Source organism: Ictalurus furcatus, chromosome 2 (assembly GCF_023375685.1).
Source record: "Ictalurus furcatus strain D&B chromosome 2, Billie_1.0, whole genome shotgun sequence".
Classification (NCBI taxonomy): domain Eukaryota; kingdom Metazoa; phylum Chordata; class Actinopteri; order Siluriformes; family Ictaluridae; genus Ictalurus; species Ictalurus furcatus.
In genome coordinates, this window is record NC_071256.1 from 19,033,712 (window position 1) to 19,059,279 (window position 25,568).

At 37.4% G+C, this 25,568-nt stretch overlaps 1 protein-coding gene across 1 annotated transcript in view; it reads right to left on the bottom strand.

Annotated features, from left to right (window-relative positions):
- Positions 1-25,568, bottom strand: part of grin2aa (glutamate receptor, ionotropic, N-methyl D-aspartate 2A, a) — a 66,510-nt gene that overhangs the window by 25,492 nt on the left and 15,450 nt on the right. The window contains exons 2-3 of the mRNA XM_053640556.1: positions 21,694-21,808; positions 1,456-1,658 (exon numbers count right to left, since the gene is read on the bottom strand). Coding sequence (XP_053496531.1) covers positions 1,456-1,658; positions 21,694-21,808 — 318 coding nt within the window. The remainder of the gene's footprint in view (positions 1-1,455; positions 1,659-21,693; positions 21,809-25,568) is intronic.

Here is a 25,568-nt window from a genome sequence, read left to right on the forward strand (position 1 = left end):
TCTCCGGTGTCAGAGGTAAAGCTGTAAGTTTCAGAGGAGTTTATGCTTTACTGGTGAAGGAGTGACTTTTTATAGCTAACCTATAGTAAAATATGTCGTTTCACGGACGTTAAATATAACTATAGAGGGAAGTATGACGTGTCATTCTTTAATAAATAAAAAAAAAATCAGTTGTTGGTAAAGAGAAATAAAATCCTTTTATTGGAAAATAATCAACCTTGGGGTAGTACTTGTAACAGTAACTCTGTTTCATAAAAATGATATTAAGTGAAAAATATACTAAATATAAATATAAATATAATGTAAAATGTTTTATCAAATCAAATTTGTCAAATCTCTCATTATTCAATTACAATAAAACAAACGTAACATTATTAAACCTAAGCTTGAAATTGTCAAATGTTAACATTTTGCTGAGGCTGAAGTGGATAAAATAACAGAAACTCACAGTGATATATTAATAGCAATAGTTTCCATGATTGTCTCATAATCGCACAATGAGAACTATTATATTTACTCATGTATAGTCACAATATTTTATATTTTTACTGTATAAATTATCTTACATATCATCCTAATATTTTTCACTATGAAATTATAACACATACCCGCTTAAAATGGTGGATCGGATTTCAGAGAAAACATATTGGATGTATTGGATACTGTGACAAATAGTAACGATTGGAAATGGATTTGGAAAAAAAATATATTTTGGGAACGGTAAATGTTTACATATAAAGAGAGACAAAAACAGATCCCTTATTCCTCTTTTGTTCGGATTGATTTGATTATATTTACACTTTATACTGTAGATTATTATATTGATTATATAATATTATGTAAGTGATTTTTGCATGAAAGAGTTCAGTTTTTTATTTAAATTAAAGCTTAGCATTTAAAAGAAAAAAGAAAACAATATCAGGCGAGTCTTGGTATTGGCTGATACTTAAGGTTTCAATGTCAGTATCGGAAAAGAAAACGTTCTCGATCCATCTCTAATTGACATTTAACAACAACAACAACAACAACAAAAACAACAAATCTGAAGCTGTTGCATGGCAGTGTGGATGTCAGTTGTTAGACGCTGTCAGACCATATTTACAGTTCACCAGCAGCCAATTAGAACGCTGTGCTTCGATCATCTGACCTGTAATTTTCTCAAAAAGCTGAAGTATGCTTACCCAGCGAGGAAGTTGCTGAACACAGCAGTCCTGTAACGGAAAGGCAGCGCCACCACCATGACATGCCTATAAACCCTTTTAACAAGCCTTCCTGAAGGGATAAAAAATGACTCCGGGGCTTTTTGGGCCGAGTTTCCGTTTGTAAATCAATTTCAAAAGCGCATATTGATAAGACAGAGAAAACACTTAGCTAAAAGCCGGAATAAATAAACAAAGAAAAATAAATAAAGAAAAGACACGAGACAGATGAGTTAGAGATTGGGCCGGGACTCACTCTTTGATGTGCTTGCGGCAAGGCACTGAGTTCCGCATGCAGGTTCCCGTCAGACGTTCCACGTTCTCCACGATGACGAAGGGCTTCTCCTCTAAAGTCACGATGCTCAGGTGATTATCATCCGTCTCCGCGTCGCCAAAGGAGTTGAAGCGCGGCCACACCGGGTACTTCAGCGTCAAACTGCGGTTCTCCCATTTACCCATCTGTAATAAAATAATAATCATCATCATCATCATATCAAAACAACAACAACAATAATAATAATAATAATAATAACAACAACAATAATAAAAATAATAATAATAATAATAATAATAATAGCAACAACAACAACAAAGTTTATCTGGAAATAAAGATGGTCATAAGGTGTTAATTAAATTTCTATTAATCAGATGGTTTGTAGTAACACGCTCTTGATCGTTTCTATAGCAACAGCTCATTCACAGGGGCATTTATGGAAGGAGTCTCGAGTGTCAGTGCTTTGTAGCAGTCAGAAGTAAAACTGTAACTTTTCTGATATCTTCAGGACAGACGAGATCTTATTAAATTCATGAGAGAAAGAGAGAGAGACAGAGAGAGAAAGAGAGAGAGAGAGAGAGAGAGAGAGAGAGAGAGAGAGAGAGAGAGAGAGAAGAGGCTGTTGAGGGAAGGACTGTTTACAGCTGCTATAACCATAATTCCACAACATAAAATGTAACTAGATATGGATAAAAAGTTTCAATTGTTCTTTAATGAATAAAAACAAAAAAGTAATCTGTGGCAAGTTGCTATAGAGGAAGAGGAATTAAAACACTTCGGGATGTGTTGTTATAGGAACTTCAGTGTGGTAACAGTGATTCTGCTTCATTGGTGATTATTTTCCTATAACAGCATGACACAGAGAGTTTTATTCCATACTTAAGAGTTCACTGGATAATTAAGGGTGCTTTGCTTTTTTTTTTTTTTTTTTTTTAAATGGTTCTATTTGAGTCAAACTCTATTTAAATAATAACCCTGATTCTCACGTGATGTTACACCCCAAACAGAACATTCCAGAATATTTGGAGCACAACAAAGCTGAGCTGAGTGCATGAGCATCAATTCTTAATGTAAAAGGACTCAAAGTGCCAAACCACGCTCGTGTTCTCTCTCCATTCTGCTTCTCCGGCTTTTTTTTCCCCCTCTTGTTTTCTTCAGGCGTTTGATCTGCTCTTGTTCTTTCCTACTCGAGTGCATTCGTGCTTTCAAGCTGACTTTACATTTAAGAAAGTGTCTCTTTGAGGCTCGGCTGCCCTTGAAAACTTCACGGACACTGCGTAGAACACGTTCACACACGCACACGCGCACACACACACACACACACTCACTACCTTTAATGTCTTGAGCTATTAAGAAACTGTTCGGATTAAAAAGCTTTTCATTTTTCAGTTCACACAGCAGTAACATGAACATGTTTCAGGGATCAGCGCCGGTGGCTCTTAGCTCTCCTGTTTCCTCCTAATAGCACATTTTCTCCTGAATTAGCCTTAATTCCAGAGAATGTTTTGTTTCCAATCTATTCCTCCGAGACCCTTTCAGCGTGTTCCGGATCATAAAATTCTCTATCTATAAAAGAAACAAAAAGAAACAAACACGAGACAACACACACCGAAATAAGGATTGTCACGCTGACTTTTATAACTGTGCATAACAGACAAGCACCTACCTCCTTTCCACTTCAAAAAAAAAAAAAAAAGTCAGAGTGCTAAGTAGACTTCTACACCAGGAGATAAGCAGCGAAGCGAAAAGGGAAAAGAGAAACAGAGCGATAAAGACAGAAGCCAGTCTTCCAAACACTGAGTAATAACGCCGCTCGAGCCACTCTGAATCAAACTTGCTCATTAGGTAAATATAATTAAACAGAGGCTTGACGACGCAGCCGTGCAGAGAATCCGCATTAACATCCTTAATTTCATCCACACGGTAATGCCGAGTTTACGAGAAAGGACACTCACTCGTTATTTTAGTTGCTTCACTCGACTGAGCGCGGAAAGAGAAGGAGTTTGAGTTAAAAGTCATCAAGATCTTCACTTTCTCATAACGGTCATGTGGGAAGACTGAGAATTATATTGCGTCATGTTTTAGGCATTTCAGGCTATTGTTTTTAGAAGATATATTTTTCAGTAATATATGTATATCTATTAACCATTTTGCGCATAATTTGGCTGAATATGACGCCTTGCTACCACAGATTATGAATTGTTTTAAGTTAATATACACAAATATGTATTAATGTAATAGAAGGTGAGCCAAAAACAAATTTTTTTGCATTGTTCAGCGTGACTGAATTCTCGATTCTGATTGGTCAGAAGGCTTTGAACTTCATTTCTGCGCTCGTTCTAATACGTTATTGTTTCTATAGTTACAGTTCATTCACTGGGACTTGTACATTTTCGGCAATGTGGCGTTTATTTAACATTTATTTAACAGACAGACTGTCAGTAAAAAGTTGTAAAGTTCTCCGGCATCTTCATGACAGAGGAGTTTATGCTTTTTTTGCAGTTTCTCTATAACAAAGAATGACAAGTTGTGTTTTTTTTTTTGGTGGTATTAACTTCAAGAGAAAGAATAAACAGAGGCTAGTGAGGGAACGACTGTTTATAGCTGCTATAGAGTAAGTGAGAACTTGTTTCTTGGATAATGATAATGAGTCTTTATTAATCACATATACATATGCACAGTGAAATTCTTTTCTTTGCATACTCCAGCATGTTAGGAGGTAGTGGTCAGAGCACAGGGTCAGCCATGATACAGCACCCCTAGAGGGGGTTTGGGTTAAGGGCCTTGCTCAAGGGCCCAACAGTGGCAGCTTTGCAGGGGCTTGAACCTCTACCTTCCGATCAGTAACCCAGAGCCTTAACCACCAAGCCACCACTGCCCATAACATTGAATGTAGCTATACAAAGATAAAAAGTACTGCATGTGATTTAATGCATGACAAAAATGTAACTGGTGGTAAAATGCTGTTGTATAAGAGGAATAAAACACTATATGGGACATGTTGTTATAGAAAAATAGTCAGATTTAGGGTGGTAACTGTAACTCCACTTCATCATACCATGAAGTGTTTTATTCCTTACGCAGACTACACTATTATTTGTGACATTAGGCCTGTATAGTACATTGCTAGTCAAAAGTTTTGGAATGCATGGAGGGTTTTTTTTTTATTTGTGTCTAAATAAGGATAAAAATGAAACACGTGTTTGTTGAGTCTCTGCGGTATCACCACTGAGACACAGATTCAGGATTTTAATTGTTAACTCCCCAAGCGTTATAACGATCCCACGCTAATTCTAATTTCATGCGCTGATCTCGATCTGGCTCCGTTTCCAGACGCCAGATGAATCACAGATGAGTGACAGGCCCGTGGGTCATTATCATCACCACCTTCAGGGCCCCGGAGATACCAGGTTTTATCTTTAGCAGCTCTGTGCCTCTATAGATAAAGAGGAACAGATTAGAAATCAGCGTCTTTGCTCAATAAGAACAGCAGAAAGCTCGTCTAGGAGGTCTGTTTGCAGATAAGATAAACGGCCCACGTCCAGCTTTGTTCAGGACGGATAATTAATGACTGTGTAAGACGGAGGAGGCCGGGGTGTGCTCCGAGCTCGTGAAATGTCGAGTCTGCAGGTTGTTGAGAGCACAGATACACATTCTACAGAAACAGCTACATTCTCTCATTCTCTAGAGTACTGACTCCAGTTAGATGAGGCTAATAGATGTACTGGATCATTTATCCATTACATTGTATAGAGATACTTTAGGGATCATCTGACAATTAACTTAATATGTTAACCTGAACTAACCATGAACTTGGATTTTAAAAAATCCCAAAAAAACCAACAACAAATAAGTCAAATAATCAGCACCATCAATGAATAAAATTAAACTACACCTTAATGAACATGTTCAGAACTGAGAAGCTGAAATATTTACAGATTTACACCAATTTGTGTGATTTTGAGTCGTGAATCGAATAAACAGCCGATGGAGGTCGATTCCATTAACATTTGATACGTTAGTTAATGAAGTGAAAAGATAGTAAAAATAAAAAAGTGTTAAAAAAAAAAAAACGTTAATTAATTAATTAAATAATGGAAGGCAGTTAAGAGATCGGGCGGGGGGGGGGGGGTGTCTTAAGATCAGCGCACACAAACTGCATAATCAAAGATTAAATGATAAAACATACATGCGCTACTGTATCTGAAAGCCAATACTGTAGGTAAAAGTAGTGTATTGAAAATACACTGTATATTGTTGTAGATAAAAAATAGTTGAGCCAAATTTATTTTTTGTTTATATTAATGTTATACATTATAGTAACATTTCACAACGTTACACAGAAATGTGTGTAATCATTCATATGGTTCATAAGTTTGCTGCAAGCTTATTTTTTTAATTCAAGGAAGGAGTCTCCCGTGTCAAATGTAACTTAAATTTTTCCGACAAGTTCAGGACAGAGGACACTCACACTTTTGCTGTTTCTTGGTAACATGATGATCTGCTTTTTTTGCCTTATAAAGTTGAAGAGAGAGAAAAAACACAGATACTGGTGAGGGAATCAGTGTTTGTAGCTGCTTTAACGTAAGTGAAAACTTGTTTCGTGGATGTCCATAACATTAACCATCACTATAAAATAAATGGCCAAAAATAAGCATTATTCTTTAATAAATCCAAAATTGTAATCATTGGCAACTTGCTGTGCTGTAAGAGGAATGAAACACTCCGTGTCATGCTGTTTTATGACTTATAGTAACTCCCGCTTTATCACATCATCCTATCGTTGATTATTTTCCTGTAACAGCATGAGATGCTCCTGTACATGTCACCTAATTGCTTGTATTGCTGCACATTTCAGCATGTGCACGAGGTCTGAAGATATGTAACAGTCTGTACAACAGGAAATCATTATTTTTTTTTCTTTACTCTACACCTACACCTCTGGACAGCATGTGGAGCGTGAGCACTCATAAATTCATATGCAGTCCATATCGATCTGTTCCCAGAAGACTGCATCTATTATATGGCTTTTTCCTTATTAAATCGAGAGCCATATTAGTCGAAACTGAACCATCTCGCAGCGCACTGTGGGAGAAGCTATTATACAAATATCGACTGGCTCTATTAGTGCTTCTGGTCCTGTATTGTGTGTTCTGTATCCTGTGTATGGCACCAAATTAGTATTCCTTATTGCTGTGCTCATGGAATACCTGGTAAGTAATCGGTATTACCTTTTGCTTCATTTTCCAAGTTTCAATTCTAGAGTCAGGCTTCCAAGCTCTGTAAAAATGCATATTATAATTTTACGTATCTTTTGTATTGCAAAGAATATTTACATTTGAAACCATGTCTGCAATACAGATTTCCAGTTACATAATTGAGAGAAAGAATGGGAGAAAACAATCCCATCTACATGGCGAGTGTTGACACTATATTCATTACTGCCCTGCTCTCAATTTACAGCAACCCTCCCTCTAATCCAATTGAACCTCGCTGCTGCGCAAACATCCACGCAGATAATTGATACCGTTTTGTGGTCTCATCTCATGACACCATTCCTGCCGTCTATCAAATCATATCTTCATCTCTGCCACTTTCTCAATAAGCATAACTGGCCCAAAGAAGAAGAGACTTCACATGGATATAAGTGTAAGCTGTATTATCGACAAAGTGCCAGGAAGCAGCTCAAATGATGGTATAACATTTTAATGAACCTGAACTAAACTATATAAAGAAAGTAATAAAAGGAGAGATTTGGATACGATGCTTTTGGGCTGATGAGGAAACACAGGAGTGGGAAAACCAAAGCATCAATGGTACAGCTTTTTGGGAGAAGATCATGTCCACCATATCATTGACAAGCAAGCTGTCAAGGAGCAGCTGGAATGATTCTGGGCTTGTTTGGGGGTGGGGCTTATAATCACAGGTTTGCGTTCATACTTACATTCTTACTGGATCTATCATGTAATTCCATATGCCACATTTGTAAAAGGGTAGGCACTAGGTTTTGCTGATTTTGGGGCTTTTTTATGCATGGCATGACATTATTTAAGGAAACCTGCAGGCTGGCACCAGACCTGAATTTTTTCATGAGACTCTCAGTGCAAGGACTCGCCCCACAAAGGTAAGGTAATTATAGCACTCCAGTCTATGGAAAAGTCTGGATTAATATATTAAAACTTGAAACAGGAAGTAACATGATATTACTCAGATAGCTTCCACACACATCGCAATTATGTAAGCCCCAGACCAGTGTTTTCAACCAGGGGTCGGTTCTCTGGACCACTCCCGGGCTCGAAGTGTGAAAGTGTGAAAATTACTTAACAGTATGAAAGAAACATAGGGGACCTTGGGTCACTTAGTGGCCAAATTGTCAAGGAATACAAGAGTGAGACATTAAAACATCAAAACAACTCAGGTTGTCTTCTCAGGGAACAAAATCACTGAGAAAGTGGTGCAGAGCTGCTCAAGTGTTGGCAAAACATTTTAACAATCCTTCAGGGAGTACAGAAGGAAAGAATTACAGGGTTTTCCAGGTCATTTTTGGGCCAGAGGAGCAAAATCACTGGATCAGCTGCTGCTGCTGATTCCTCAAGGATAATCAAGCCAAACAAGACAAGCTTTCTCACCAACCATGCCATCAATGAGGGTGTCGCAGAGCAGCTCGAATGAGGCCATGAAATTCCAGTGGTCCCTGACTCTGAGATGTGAAGGAAACAGTGAAAGAAAGCACCATAGGAGAGATCAGACTGACTTTTGGGTTGAGTGGAAAATGAAAGCCACAGTTCTGCTGCTTCCTCAAGTATAATTGGGCCAAACCGACAAGCTTTCTCTCTGATTTAAACATCCACCATGCCGTCGACAAAGTCCATAGAGGAGCTTGAATGATGGCACAACAATAACTGAACCTTAAAAGAAAACATATAAAGGCAGTACTTAAAGAAAGAAGTACAGTGTAGATCGGATTGTTTTGGGGTTCTGACAAATTGAAGCAGAATACACAAGCGGAAAATCACAGCATCACTTCTGCTGCTTCCTCAAATATAATCGAGCCAAACAAGACAAGTTTTCTCTCAGGTTTATAACGCCCACCATGCCATAGACAAGGTGTCACCAAGCAGTTGGAGTGATGCCATGACATTCTAATGATCCCCAACTGAGAGATACGAAGGAAGAGGAGAACTCAGAGACTGCTTTTCAAGTTGAAGTGGAACACTGGAGTGGAAAATCAAAGCATCAATTCTGCTACTTCCTCAGATGTTATCAGGCCAAACTCCACAAAGCTTCCATAGGATTTAAATTCCCACAGAGCCATCTACAAGTTTCTACTGAACAGCTCAAGCAATTCCACAACAATTTAATGATCTCTGACTGAGAGATCTGACAGAAATAGTGAAAATAATTTCAGTCTGGGCCAAATTGACCAAGAATACAGGAGTACATAATTAAAGCGACACCTCTACTGCTTCCTGAAGCATAATTGGCCCAATCAAGACAAGCTTTCTTTCCATTTTAAACGCCCACCATGTTACGGCAAGGTGACATGGAACAGCATGACTGGTGCCAAAACATCTCTGAAATGAACAATATGAGGGGAGAAGCAAAAGAAAGAAGTGCCGACCAAAGCATCACAGCATCTATTCGACCCAAACAAGACAAGCCTTCTAATGGATTCACACATCCACAAGGTGCCTCAGTGCAGCTCCAGGGATGCTACATCATTTTAATGAGCTCTGATTGAGAGTTATAAGGGGGTAGGGAAAAAAAATTTAGGCCCAGACTAAATTAAAGAGGAATACAGGAGGTTGAAAATCACCAACGGCACTAAATCTACTACTTCCTGTCCAAACAAGACGCATGGTCTAACTGATATGAATACCCACAATGCCATTGACAAGGTGCCACAGAGCACCTTGAGTGATGCCACCACATCTTAACGAACCCTGAAAAGCTCAGCAAAATGAAGTAGCTTGGCTCAATTTGGGCCAGGCCAACATAGCAGGAAATCAATAATCGGCCCAAACAAGATGAGCCTTCTGAAGAATTTAAGCACCAACCATGCCATTGATAGCAGAGTATAATTAGCTCAAAAAAGATGCACTCTAATTGATTTATATGCCCACAGTGACATTGACAAGCTGCCATGGAGCATCATTAATGATGCAATGACATCTAAAAGAACCCTGACTGAGAGATATGAAGCATGCAGCAAAATGAAGGAACTGGGCCAATTTTGGGCTGGGGTAAATTAGCAGAAAATCAAATCATGAGGTACAAACGGCCCAAACAAGACAAGCCTTCTAAACGACTCTAAACACTCACCATGAAATCAGCAAGGTGCTACTGAGCAGCTTGAGAGATTCTCTAACATTTTAATGATCTCTGATTGAAAGACAGGAACTGAAATCAATTTCGGGCCAAATTTCAGGAGTATAATCAGCCCAAACAACGTATATTCACTGATTTCAATATGCACAATGCCACTGACAAGGTGCCACAGAGCAGCTTGAGTGATGCCACGACATCGTAATGAACCCTGACTGAGCGATATAAAGAGTGCAGCAAAATGAAGGAGCTCGGGCCAATTTCAGGCCGAGCCAAATTAAATAGGAACACAGCAGAAAATCAAAGACACGCCTTCTAAATTAATCTAAATGCCCACCATGGCATGGACAAGGTTTTACCGAGCAGCTCGAGTGATGCTATAACAGTTTAATGAACCCTGACTGAGAGATATGAAGAGAGCAACAAAAGAAAGAACCTTGGGCCAATTTCAGGCTGGGCCAAATTAAAGAGGAACAAGCTTTCTAAAAGAGCTTAGACGCCCACCATGGCATCAACAAGGTTCTACCGAGCAGATTGACATTTTAAATGATTACTGAAGGGAGCAGCGGAACAAAGAAGCGTCAGAGAACTCGGGCCACTTTTGTACTGGGGCCAAATTGAAGAAGAATACAGGAGTGAAAAATGAGAGCAGTTTTCCAAGGTGACAGCAGTTCACTCTGCCTTCTCTGTTCCCTGCTTGTTGGTAAAGGGGGAATATTGCAAGTGGCGAAGCAGCTTATTTCCTGCTAGCATAGTCTACGACTTAGCAGTCAGACCAATTTAGTGCAGGTCTCAGCAAGGTCACCGAGATAGAGGGATTAGATCGAGAGGGCCGACATTCCATTACTGCGTCTGACAATTGTATCAAAATCTATCAACGATACTCAGATTTACGGCCGAATATCAAGTGGCCCCTCAGAGCTGAGGCAAGATGGACGTTGATGACCCTAACTGAAGATTCCTGGAGGGGAACTGAATTGCAAAAGACAAGAGATTTGCAGCCATGCAACCACGCAGGCTAGGGAAACAGATTGTGTAAAAGAGGGGTAATAGAATTGAACAGGGGGAAGACATGGCCTTGCACAAATTCATTACATGTCACTTTTTACATTTCTTAATGGACGCCTCACAGATTGAACAGATTTCCTTAAAGGGGAATTTATCTTACAACGTGTAGCATACTGTAAAAACCCTTCACGTGAAAACAAACTTTCCTGAACTAAAAAAATGATGTACCTAGCAATCTAACCTACTAGCATAACTGCTAACGATACAATTACTAATGGGATTACAGACATTATAAGTTTGAATTTAGCATGTTGCTATTTCTGAAGATAATTTATCACAGACATTTGGTATTAATAATTCTTTAATACAAAATTAGGTTGTCAAACATTTAAAAAAAAAACCTAATTTAATTTATTTCTTAACCAGGGGTATAGCATGCCCTCATAACCCTCCTCAATCAAGCCCTAGTGGTATACTAATAATACGGTATACTAAACAATATACGGTATACGGTATACTAAACAATGCTAAACATGCCAAGATCCCATTGGAGATACATAATGTATTTTTATTGGTAATTATTTTGTTTCTCCAACTCAGAGAAATGGCTCTGTCAGACACAGCTGCCTCTCTACACTCCTCCTCAGATGGAAATATCTTGTTTTAGTGACTAATCCTCCTATTTGGTGGCTCACCCATGCTGAGAATTTTTTTTTTTGCGTCACACCTGCAGTAGGCAGCTTAGCCCTTTTCTCGCCTTGTTTGCTGAGGTGGATGCCTCACGCTGACACCGATAATTACACCACAGGGAGCGTCACTCGGGCGTCACGCCTTAACCATCCTGAGAGAATCATCTTCACGCATAGGCAGCTTTAAATCAAATAATTTAGTACACTGTCCGAGATCATCATCGTTCTTCCGTGATACCACATTTTAATGAAATATAATTTTTTTTATGGAAACGTGGGTGAGAAATTGAGTTTATATGAAGCTCTTCAATTTATAACACTGAAGAGAATTTGCTAGACTAGCTAACTTACGCTAATTTTTAGAAATGCGGACATAATTTCTATGTCAATACTCTTTTAAAATAAGCTAATATAACAGGATTTCTGAGAGAAATTTTAGTCATGTATCATGGAATTTTCATGCTAACGCTAACCAGTCAGCTAACATGAGCTAATCTGTTTATGCTAATGCTAACTAGTCAGCTAACATGAGCAAACAGGATTTTAAAGCTATATTTTTAAATTAGAGATGCACCGATATATCGGCCAATAATCGGTTTAAAATAATAGTTTAAAAACATCCGATGATCAGGGTCGATTATATCCTGACAATCAAAAGAGGGCGGGAAAACACATCGATTTGGTGCTGTGTGTGAAGATGATGTCTCTTGTGTGGAATGATGACAAAGCTGCAATTTGTAAGCTCTGTAATCTCTGCACTGCAAAAATTTTACACCGGAGGCTGCAGCAGTGAAGCGGGAGTTTCGGCGTCAAGTCTAAATAATTTTTTTGCTGCGCAGCTTGAGCTGAATTAAAGGGCCAGTACACTGATGAAAGATTTAAGTGAAGCTGAGTTGACAAAAAAAGTATATATTGTACAGAAAATATATTTGTAGAGTAGTATATCCAGTTAATGTTAATATATAAAAAAGTTTATATTATATATTACCAGTTTGATGTCAGTGATGAAATAGAAATGCTTTTGTTTGTGGTGAGTGAATGTGAGACTAACAGGAGGTTTTTTAGAATTCAGTCAATGTTAATATTAATTAATAACATTCAATAAGTTAAGAAATCTTACTTTAATCTTCAGAATTTAGTTCATGTGTTAATGTTAATTAGAGTAATGTCTTTTCTGTTCATGAGACCAGTTACTGTGAAACAACTTGTTGAAATGGAGAGAATAAGGTTTTTATTTGCTTTTCTTTCAGAATTCTTTTAAATTAATTATTATTATCTCTATTTTAAATATTTAAAATGTTCACTGCAATCACTTGCTACTGCTAGCCAGCTAACTACCATGAGCTAACCTGACAGGATTTCTAAAATAATTTGTAGACCTGTTTTATAATATCATCATAATCTTCACTATTGACACTAACTAAAATAAACAAACCCGACAGGATTTATGAGATTGTGAGGATATATTTCTAGAGGTGCTAATGCTAGCGATCACAAGTTTACCTGACAGGATTTATTAGAGAAATTTCTCAAATTAGCTTGTTTTTTTTTTTTTTTTTTAAAGTTAGCTTTAAAAAAATAAAAAGCCAACCTGACAGGATTTCTGAGATTTTAAGGCTATAGTTTTAAGTGTTTAGATTCTTCGCTGCTAATGGTAGCCATATAGCTAACATAAGGTAACTAAGTAAGTTTTAAAGCTATATTCTTAATGTAGTATATAGGCTAATCTTCATTGCTAATGCTAGCCATGTGGCTTCCATGAGCTAATCTGACATGATTTCTGACCTTGTATCTTGAAACTTTTAATATTCATTGCTAACACTAACAATTAACTAACTTGACAAAATTTCTAAGGTTTTAAAGCCATATTCTTAAATATACCTAATCTTCACTGTTAACACTAGCCAGCTAGCTAAAATGAGATAATCTGACAGAATTTCTGATACGTTTAATCACATATCATGAATATTTCATTTTCACTGCTTACATGAAATGTAATAAACTAACCTGAGACAATTCTGAGATTGTAGGGTTATATTCCCCTATGCTAGAAAGCTAGCGAGCATGAGATATCCTTACAGGATTTCTTATAATGTTCACTGCAAATGCTAACCAGCTAGCTATCATGAGCTAACCTGACAGGATATCCGAGAGAAATTTAGTCTTGTATCATAAAATGTTTAATCTTGTAGTGCTAACACTGAATTGAATCAATCTGACAGGATTTCTGAGAAGAATTTAGGCCGTATGTTAATAATCTGGTAAAGCTAGCAATCTAACTAAATAAGCTAACCTGACTGTATTTCTGAGAAACATTCAAAACTATATTCTTAAATGTCCATAATCGTAATTGCTAATGATGGCTAGCTACCTAAAATGAGCTAACGTGACAGATTTTTCTGAGAAAATTTTAAAACCATGTCCTTAAATGTTCATAGTCCTCATTGCTTATGCTAACTAGCTAGCTAAAATTAGTTAACCTGCCAGCGTTTCTGAGAAAAACTGAAAGCTATACTTTTAAATGTTTGCAATCTTTACTGCTAATGCTAACTACAGCTAGCTACAATGAGAAAACTTGACAGGATTTCTAAGAATAATTTTAAAGCCATGTCATTAAATGTTCATAATATTCACTAATGCTAACCAGCTAATCTTTCTGAGAAAGATTTAAAGCCTTAAATGTTCTTAAATGTTCATAATCTTCATTGCTAATGCTAGCCATCTGGCTATCATGAGCTAACTGGAGGCAACATATATTTGCTATCATGAGGCAACATATATTTAAGACATATTTGTTTGTCATATAAACTGTGATTCTCTGCATTCTATCTTGAAAGAATGTTTACTGCTAAACAAAAGTTTGAGCAGAAGTTTTACTGGAAACTCACACGACCCGCTAAACTCAGCCAATCCATAATAAGCGTGTCCGTTTATTTACATCTCGCTTTTGTGTTCCTGTAGGGCTTTGCACTTCCAGAGAGCCTTATATGAAAATAGAACATTCTGTAATAAATACAGTATGATCAGCTCTCATCCTTTCTTCTCGCTGCCTCCTCCAGTCCTCTGAAACGGGACTTGGCTCCACTGCTGCGTTTAGCTTCGTATGTTATACAGCTGGCCTTTTGCCAAGATATTTATATTCCATCGCACAGAGACGCATGTAGTGATTACAGCTAGATGCTAGGAATTATCTGGAACTGATCTCTGTGTCCGTTCATTTTATTGATTTAGTGCAAAAGGAACGCGGAGTAAATTGTTCCAAGGTGAAAAGTTGATTATTTTCCTATAACAGCATGCCCTGTTATTCCTCTTTTACATCATTTGCCAATGATGATTGCCAATGTGGAATGTCCATGATAGACACAATATAGTTTCTGTTCTCATGTTTTTACATTTGTGGCAGGTTATAAACGATTGTTCCGCAGCTTGTCACTTCAAGTTACTAAGAAACCGCAAAGCGGTTTATTGAATATGCCTCCATACTGAAGATGTCAGATAATGTACAGCTTTTCTGGCATTGGAGACATAAATGTTAACTTTAATAGAAAACTTCACCATATCAACGATTGCACACGTTTATTTTTTACACATTTACGTGAAGCATCTGCCGTACAAGTTCTTGTAAATGAGCTGCTGCGATATTGCAGCCATTATTGTCAAGAGTTGTTGTTTTAGTAGAAAATTTAACAGCCAATCAGAATCCAGAATTCAAGAGTACTGTGGTTTAAACCATGTTTTTTGCTGTTTGTTTGTAAATGGCATTAGATAAAACTAGGGCAAGTTGACGAGGGCACTTTAAAAGCATTTTTGTCTGTCTGTCTGTCTGTCTCTCTCTCGCCTGTAGGAAAGCAGTTGGATGTCAGAGATGCAGTACTTGTCCAGGTGGCAGAGACACATGGTTTGTAGCGGCTGCCATCAACCCAGCGAGATGCCAGACCGATCCATTTCACACCGACAACAACTGATTGGCCACTCCAAGCCAGTCCTTAGGGCATTCCACCATCTTTAGTGCAGATTGTCTATGTGTGTCTGTGTGTGTGTCTGTCGAAGTTTATATGTGTCGCTGTGAGAAAAAACAAGAGAGATGGATAAAAAAAACCACACGTCTGTGTCTATTTGCTCAGCTGTCACACCTCTCTGGATCTCCTCGTCATCCCGAGCCGAGTCCTCAATCAGCCCGAGGATTCACAGATAAATATTTATTTCGGTGCCGGAGCCTACGGGGTCCAGGTCAGCGTGTCTCTGTCCTGCAGTTTTGTCAATAATGAAATTCCAAGAGCAAACTCCATTTTTGATTAAGTCCAGGTTCAAGGCAGCGTTTGGAGTTCACAGACTGCAATCATATCTGCCGTCTCGAGCGCTATGATTAACTGCTATTTTCAGATCAGGGGCTCCGGGTGCAGGTTAAAAGAAGCCGTCGAGCGAAGTCAAGAGTGCAGTATTGGCCTGCAGAGCACTTTAAGTCATAATGGATTATATGGCATGAGGTTGATGTGTAATTAAGGTGCTGCCAAGTGTGTGATTGTAAATTAATAACATGTGATTGCATGTTTAAGGCATGTATGCAGCATTATAAGTGTTTTAGAGTACAGTATCAGTCCTGGAAAGTCGTAGAGGTTTATGGTCGTATTGCGCACAGCGGTATTCGAACCCCAGAAGTAACTAACTGTTAAATGTTATGCAAAGTTATGCTTCAAATAAACACATTTTTGAACGGTGTTTAATTGGCTTTCGGTTTTCTGACACTCTTCAGTGCTTTGAGCTTTCTCAGTAACGACAAACTACATTTTTTGTTTAGCGTTAACAGGAACTCGTTTCACAGAGGTTCCACAACAAGAAACGAATTAAAAGTATGACTTGTTCTTTAATAAATCAAACTTGTAATCACTGGCAAATTGCCGTGTTATAAGAGGAATAAAACACTTTAGGATGATCTGTTAGAGGAAAATAATCCACTTCATGGTGGTAACAGTAACTCCACTTCATCACACCAGCCTCTACGATTAATCTACTACACCACACACAGCACACTCGTTCCACCAAAGCCGTGTCTGGAAGCAAAAATAAATCAATTAGCCGGCCGCTGTGTTCGCATGACACTCAGACATTTATGAAAACGGAGAGCCTGAATCCAGCAGAAGGGCTAAGCTAATCGCTTCTCTTTGTGTGTTCACCATTTGCATCAGATCTACTTTGTCGTTTTTAATGAACGTGACACAACAGATGTTTATGAAATGTGAAGCTCGTGTTCGGCGGGGAACGCGAACGCCCGCTTTTGTAATAATGACTAACATTTACGCAAATGTGCTTTTCGGCAAGCTGTCATTATCTGCACAAAAAAGAGACTGAGGTATTTTTAAAAGACATTGGACTGTTTCATACTTTTTTTTAGCTTTTATACGGGCAGGAAAACAACATTTTGAATTCAAATGCTCGTAAACTTTTATGACGTCTTTCACAACTTCTGGCAAAACGCTGCTCCTAATCTGCTGCTAATATCATCTGATATTAACCCATTGATGAGTTTCAGGCATGATCTCTGTGTCTCAGTTCTGAAGGGCTCTAGTTTGTGTGACGATGTACCAGAACCAAATTGTTTTGTGTTCTTGGTATGTGTTGTTTTGAGCATTCCTAATCATCCCGCCTTTTGTCCTCTCTCTCTCTCTCTCTCTCTCTCTCTCTCTCTCTCTCTCTCTCTCTCTCAGTTCTTCTTCTTCTCTTATTATCTGGTAGACTAGGGGTCTTTAGTTGTTATATCACTTGAACATATGTACTGTAATAGATGTTTTGATGTTATCTGTGACCTGTTCCAATTGACATTTATCATTTTTAATCAATATTTCTGTGTGTATATATACTATGCTTCCTTTATCATTAAACTAAGAAGCTTTCACTGAACGATGGTGTCGGTGTGACTTCTTCCCGAGCATGGACAAAAGGAAATCAGCCAGTGCAGACTTCAAATTCTGGTTCTGTGACTGGTATCGAACAAAGAACTTAACACCCATGGTGTCATGGTGGTATTTTTTTTGTTTAATTGCCAAATTCTTGATTAAATACTACAAAAAAACACGATCCTTAAGCAAAACCCACCAATCAGAGGTATTCCTGTAACCACGGAAACATTGTAACTTCGTCTTTTTCCGACCAAAATGCTATTTTATGAAAGTTATGAAATGTGATAAAATGTCAAATTGCATCTAATGACAAATTTAATGGATTAATAAACCCAGCTGTGTTCTACGGTTCCTCTGTGAACTGTTCACAAGTTCTACAGAGAAGCTTTCACATGTATTAGTCTGTTTGCTGAGTCTGAATCAGAGTAAAAGTTTGTTTTGGTTGATTTGCTGTTTGATTTAGATAAATTTCACACTGCACATAATTCAGTGAACCAAAAAAAAAAAAAATCAAAGAAAAACAATTGTCTGAAGGTCGCTTAGGGCTAAAAACCTCCTTGTAAATTTATTGTTTAGAAATACAGTGACTGAAAAAGTTAAACAAACCTTTACTAAGTCTGCGTAGAAATCACAAAAATCACCCAAGCACGGAGAACATGGAGCCAGAGCTCAATAAATGATTAGATGATTTTAAAAATAATTAGTTACTCTTCTTGTTTGTTTCGTTGGTTCACACGCTTCGTCAGTTTGTGTCTTATGGCTCACTTTAGCAGTTCGCAAAAATAAATTAATTAATTAATTAATGCGGCAACCCAAAACATATCACATATCTGATTCACTTCCTGCAGGTGAGTCGATTCAGAGTCGAATAACTTTCTCAGTAGAGTTTACAAGGCAAACCAGGGTTCCACTCAAACACACCCTGAGTGTGCACTGTTTTACTTCCTGCTTTTAGTTTCCTACATCCCAGTTTGTTTCTCATAACCAAGAAGGCGAATGACGATTTCAAAAAAGCTCTATGGCTGTAATTAATAGGCGAAATATTATTTAAATAACAAGGTGAATAATTCAAATAATTGTGTTTGTGAAATAAATCTGTACTGATGGGGTCCATATAATTTGAAATCCAAAAATGCGATGAGTTTCCCACTCTGGTGATGTGTGTTGATGTATGCAGCATTAGCTCAGCATTAACAGAGCGATGCCCTTCATGGAGAGTTGAGTAATTTTTTTTTTCCTCCACCCAGAGCTTCATCACTGATGAATCGGTTTTGTCAGATTAATATCAACACAGCGCAGTGCCAAGCCGCATTACACTCCTATTACATTCAGAAAATCTCTGCATCTGTCACAGAGCTGATCCTCCTCAGGCAGCGTGACTCCTACAGAGCTGAGGATGGACTGCCACGTTCAGGTTTCACTCTTAGCTCCTGAAAACAAAAGAGTTTCTTTTCTCACTAATTTTGATTTTCGAGAGCCACATTCAATATGATATTAATGAAACTTCCTGTGTAGAAGCAGTGGAGATGTTGGTGCAAACACTGGACTCAAAGTCCCAGAATGTAATGCAGCTATAGGATGCTGAGTTGCACGTGTGATACCATTGATGGTTATGGCATTTGAGTGGAAGGTGAAGCTTTGGAAGCTTATTTGTTTGAGAAGAGTGTACAGATGAGGAGGTGAGAGAGCTGGACAGACTGAAGGATTAAAGTGCCGCTGCATCGCTCTATTTAGGTAGAGATGAAGCGAGGGCTAAATCCCACTGCACTGCTATAAACAGGTAATCACACAGCATTGTGGGTAACGCAGAAAAGTGTTATCCAAGGTGAAAATGGTGCATCATGTTGATGAAAGAATTGTTTTTGTAAAGAAATTACTTCACTACTGGGTTCACGACATTAGCCTCAAAGCTCCAAACACGTCATGGGCAATCGACTACATTTAGGATAAAGTCTTTGTTTTTGGAGTGTTGGAAGGAAATCTATGAAGCTACTCCTCACCCAGCGTCCGTTCTTTCAATAAACATCGACAGGTGGTGACTTGACAAAGATTTAATGAATGTAATTACCTTCATGCAGATTTAATTTGGTATCAAAAAACAGCTTGATCTTTATAGCTGTCCTTTTAATAAGCTCATCTGAAGCAACTAAACAAGAGGAGGTTTAAAGTTCAAGAGATAGCCACAGGCTGGGAGACAGGCGGAAAGTCAAAGAGCAAGACGATGAGTATTGTGGTAGTAAAAAGCGAGAGGATGAAAAAATGATGGAACAATGCAGTCATGTATAGAGAATCTGTAGCGCTCTAGATGCAGCGAGATCGGACTGGCTAAAGACAGATGTAACATAACGCTTATGTTCTGCTTGGGCTGAATATAATGGTCTTGGCTTCAAATATTTCATACATCTTTGTAAATACCACTTATCTGTACTGCTAGTAGGAGGGATCCCCTGTATTTAAAATGATATTTTCATGATCATAACACAAATGCAGGCTAAGTCATGAGATTGTGCTGTTTTATATTTTTTGACTTTGAAATGTGTAAAACTATAGCAGTGTTTTCCTATCAGTAAACACTTGTTGGAAGCAAAGATGCCTTAATTCTCCATTGAATCCTAAAAGTACAATTTGATAAACTCTTTTCTTTCTTTAAGTGTGTGATCTGCTTGGTACACTCTTAGGGGGAAAAATGTTGTTCAAGGGTATTTTGAGGGTTCATTGGATAACAAAGAATGCTTAACCTCCTTGGTATCCTTTATTATATGAAAACATACTGTGGTAGGATTTTATATAGAACTTTTACTGGTTTCTCAAACTCAGGGACACTTGAGTTTTACTTCCTGTTTCCTGTTTTTGGGGTATTTATGGTTGTTTGTTGGAACCAAAAAGGTTTCATTTCTGGAAAGAACATTCTTGCCAAGTTGTCTTGTACGGAAAAAACACATAAGAACATTTTTAAAAACGCAAGAATGGGCGAACCCCAGTGGGAACCAACCTACCCGAGACATCCTCAGGCGGTCTACGTTAAAATGACCTGTAAATGATTGAAATAACAGCAATTGATAAATATAGTGAACACCTGTTAAAGCAGTTGTGACAAAACGTCACAACAAAAAATGGAGTTATTATAAGCTAAGATGGGTTTAATGGTGCATTTCAGGACCAAGGTGACAAAACATAAACGTAGACAAAATGTAAAAAAACCTGATCTCACTCTAGCAACATATCGGCTTTTTAATACTACATTACACTTCCACATGCTCAATAATTCACTTTACTATTTCGCTGCTGTAAAATAAAATGGATGATGATGTTTAAAGTAGTGAACTTGTGATGGTTAATTGTCACCATCCTGCTCTTGTTTCTCCATGCTAGTTATCTGCAGTGGTAACTAACCTCAAATAATCCGGCTAATCAATACCTCTGGAATGCAGCTGCAGTTTCCGCTGGCCTTTAGAAAGCGTTACATACCTCAAACTAAGTCCAAGCAAACATTTGCGTCTTAAAAAAGGAATGCTTTCATACAAATAAGACCTAAAGCTCCCGGGTCTAATTTACACACTTTATGCCTCTATAGAACAAATCCAATGACAAATAATTAGTGTGACCACTGCAAATTTTAACGATCCAGAAGTGGCGAGGTCCCAGCGACAGTGAAAATGAATGTCCGTGGTATAATGGCTCCTACAGTCGCTACGATCTTATCGGTCCGTGACGAAGTGGTAGACCTCTCAGATAACGGATGTGTGAAACCATGGTCATCATAAGAGCCCAGGTTTCTCAGTAAAGGTCTGATCATTCCAATTAGGCCTCCTACTGATATTGACCGAACTGCGGTCCAGACAGTGTAAATCAATCGCTCCTATTGTTGCTCCACATTCCAATTATTCTTCTAAGCTGTGCTTTCTGTAAAGAGCTAAAAATAGAACTGAGAAGCATGAGGAACAATCAAATCGTCCAGATGACACACTCACATACACACACACACACAAGGGTTTGTATGTATGAGAATGTGATTTAAGGTATTAAGGACTTGCTCTATATAAAGAACTATATAAATGTAGGTTTCTTAGAAGTTCTTTGTTTGGCCTCTAGAGGACTCCTTAAAGGTTCTAGGTGTTTTCCGATCAGAAAGCGTCATTTTTCTGGACGCTAAGAACCTGCGATTATCCAGTGGAGAACCCTTTTTTTCAAATAATGTATATATACTAGTTTTTTTCTTAATAAACAGAATCTCTCAGGAGTTTAGCATATAGAAAAATTGTAATTAATAAAAAGGAATTATTGATTAAATAAAACCCTACCTTCTCCCATTCACGGTCCTTGTTCAGGACGATGACGACCAGTTTGGGATTCTCCTGATAGCCATCCTCGGTGAAGGACAAATCCCGGCCGTCCCACGTCACGTTCATCATGTACCTACCACACACACACACACACACACACACACACACACAAGGTTATGAGGTTAGTGATATAAAGAAATATCTGTTCTTTCAGTCTTGCTGATATTAATGTTGAAAGTAATGTATGAAGGTCATTTGCAGAGCCAAAAAAAGGAGGAATTAATGAACCATTGGACACCTAACGACTGACCGAAATCAGATGTCGTGTCAAGCAAAGATGAAAAATCTGCCTGGGATATTATTAGCATCACATGAAATCTGCATTTGTCACTGACACTCCTTTGTCTTTTCTCCTTGTCTGTGATGGGAATGAGAGACAGAGAGACAGAGAGAGACAAAGCGACAGAGAGAGGGAGAGAGAGAGAGATGTGATAAAGAGAGAAAGAAGAGATGCTTGAGATGGCATGTAAAGGTTTTTGGAAAAGGAGATAAATGAAGGTGTGAGACAATTTATCACACGTCCATCACATCACATGCTACCTTCAAAACCTGATCAGCATCCAAATATTTTAGAATATAAAAAAAACAACAAAAACAAATAAAACAAAATAAATAAAATAGAATAATAGATTAAATACAGATATTATTGGGCCCTATTTTTGTGCATGAGACCACAGCGTTATACGGTATTTTCCCGGCGATGGCATCAAGATATTTTACAAAATTAAAATGAAATAATGAGCAAAAGCAAATAAAAATAATATGAATAAATTAAATATAAATATAAATAATATATTAAATAGAACTGTACATATTATACTTGTTGTGTTAAGTAACCTGTGTTGTATCCAAACATTTCACAAAATGAAAAGGGGGGGAAAAATTAAGCAAAGGAATGTATAATGTAAATAATATAAATATAAATATTACTGAGCCTTATTTTTGTGTGCCAAATACAAAACAAAAAACAAATTGTGAAAAAAAAAATATATATAATATGAAGTATAATAAATATAAATGCACCAATTTTTAAGCCCTATTTTGTGACCCGAGTGCAAAAAAGCAAAACAGAAAACAAGAATAAATAAACAACAAACAATTTTTAAAAATAAATAAATAAATAAATAAATAAATAAATAAATAAATAAAACCACAGCAGCTATAACATGGTGAAATTGTAAAAGGGGGCGGGACTAAATTGAATATATAATCAAGAGGCATGGTTAATCATGCTGCTGTGATATCCAATGAAGTCAGCTCTCACCGTTCTCTTTAAAAGCCGAGTGTGTGGTTCAGAACAGTCATGTTTCTGTAATACGATGAGATTTAATGTGAATATTTCAGCGATATATTTGCCAGAAAACAAATATATTTACTTTCCTATTGACTGTTTTCCAGGGACACAACGTTTCTATTCAGAGGGGGTTCTAGGATTTTTCTTTCATTTTTGAGGGTACAAAAGGAAAAAGTATTAAATAATAAATGCTTGAGAAGCAATATCAAGTTAAATACAACCAGTAGGCTATAAATAAAACTCAGCAATGCTTATACTTTCATCGTTATAATATTATTACAAAAACAAGGGCATTATTTGAGACACAAATACAGTAGAACCTTTGTTGATTCTGTATTAAAGTGCTGTGCATTTTAAAAGGGATTTTTCTCTTCTTTATACATCAGCAGTGTTTTGAAAGCTAATTTTCTCTGTGCTGATGCGGCATTCTCAGAGCCTGCTGAAGGCTGGCTTATGCAAGACACGTCCTGGAAAGTACCATCCTTAAAAAATTTGCATTGGCATGAATGACCAGCGTTCTGACTCACCCAGAACAGTTATTCTGTTTCTCTTTTCCATCGATTCTATTGCTGCGTTTGGCCGTTTGCCCGCCAAAGATGAGATTAACTTTTATTTTTTATTATACTAACCTGGAAACTAAACTGCTGTCTTTGCTTTCTGACATATCCAAAAATAAATAATATGAGCGTTTAAAAAATGGTTAATCAGACAAAAATACAGCCTCTTACTGAGAAACCACTCATTAAGAATCTCAGCTACCGCAAAGCACCTCACGTGAATTTCCTCGAAACAGCAACGGGTTTGGTCACTACATACTGCTACAAACAGCTTCCCAACTTTTCGAGTAGGAATTTCAAGTTGAAGTCATGAGCTTTAGTGTAATAGTATTGTAGTGTGACGTATTCAGAGCGAAATGCCGATTTAATACCAAAACATCAGTAGTCAGACCTTGGACGTAACTACTGAATTAAGCGCTATGTAGATATTACTGTACGTGAGTGTTACGCACACAGGGCGGAGTTTGTCAGGCAGTTACAAGATATTTTGATTTTGAATTTAAGTGCATTTCTCTTGTGCACTATTGTCCTCAGTATTAAGTTGTTAAGCATTTATTTTTTAGCTGTAAAAACACATACACGCACAAAAAACAAAACGATCGAATGCTAATCAAGCGCGTCACCTGTATCGTATCTTCTTCTGATCACACATCAGCCTCCTGAAAATTCCCAGAATCAAACATTGGGGTGGGGCACTGCGGCAGAAAATAGTGTTTTGGGCGTGTCCTTTTTCTAGATACGTGCCTGTTTATATGAACTAACTCTTAGTCTCTGTGATGGCAATATATTTTATGCTATTTAATTATTTTTACTAGATATTTAATTGATTCTGTTAATTATATGACATTCTGTGCTTAAGAACGTGCTGACTCATTTTTCACAGTTGTTTGTTCTTTCAGATAAAATAAAACATTCCGCTGTAATTAGATAGGGTTTAGGTGAAGTCACATGTTTATATTGAAATGGGGTGCCATTAATGGTGAACAAGAAATGTGACAGGACTTATCACTATGAGCAGTCATGTTGCTTTGATGCCCCTTGAACTCCTGAGAAGGAATTTCGAGTCGAGGGGGCATTTATCTTAGTAGGAAATCAGAAATTAGTAGTTACGACCTTTAGTCGAATGCAGCATTACACTGCGGATGAATTTTACACTTTACACTTAAGCCTGAATGGAAATTTTCATCACCTGCTGGTTTTCGAATAGTCTGAGAATACAGCACACACATTACCACACGGTCTGTTACAAAAATCCCTCGCTGTAGTATTTATTGATTTCTGCCACATATTTATTTTTGACAATATTTAGTCTTTTCTTCAGCATTTTTTTATTAAATAAATTGTTAACTCATTTTATTTTCAATGTTAAATAATTTTATTTCATTTTATTATTTAATACGTAAATGATTTCAAAACATTTCCAGATTTGAAAACAGTTTCAAAGTAAATAAATAGTAAAGTAAAGAAAAAAAAAGGTAAAACATTATACTTTAAATAATTTTTCTACTGTATTTATTTAAAAAAATATTGAGGTCTAAAATATTTATTGTTGATGACCAAAATTATAGAAAATATCACTTTGGATCAAAATATAGCAATATTCTTGAAAAATTATGTGATTCAGCTTATTAAATGGGTTTTTTTTTTAAATAGTTAAAAAAGTATTTTATTACATTTGGGATTTTATGAAGTAAGTCATTTGGAGGTGATTTACAGTTGATGTTTTCCTAAAAACAGCCTTAAATTTACTGTCCCTACTGTATGTGTGGACACTATGCACGAAAGAGTTTCCTTTAAAAATGGCAGATGGATAGAAACCCCTCTGCGCAAAGTGATTTTCTGTAATTATGAGTCTTTTGTTTTAATGAATAAGGGCAGAGCAGCTCAGTTCCGATGGCAGTGCGTTTCTCACAATTTACAGCTGCGGGTCTGCTGAACTGGTGTCGCCTTGTTGAATTGATTGGACGCTTGGTAGAGGCGAA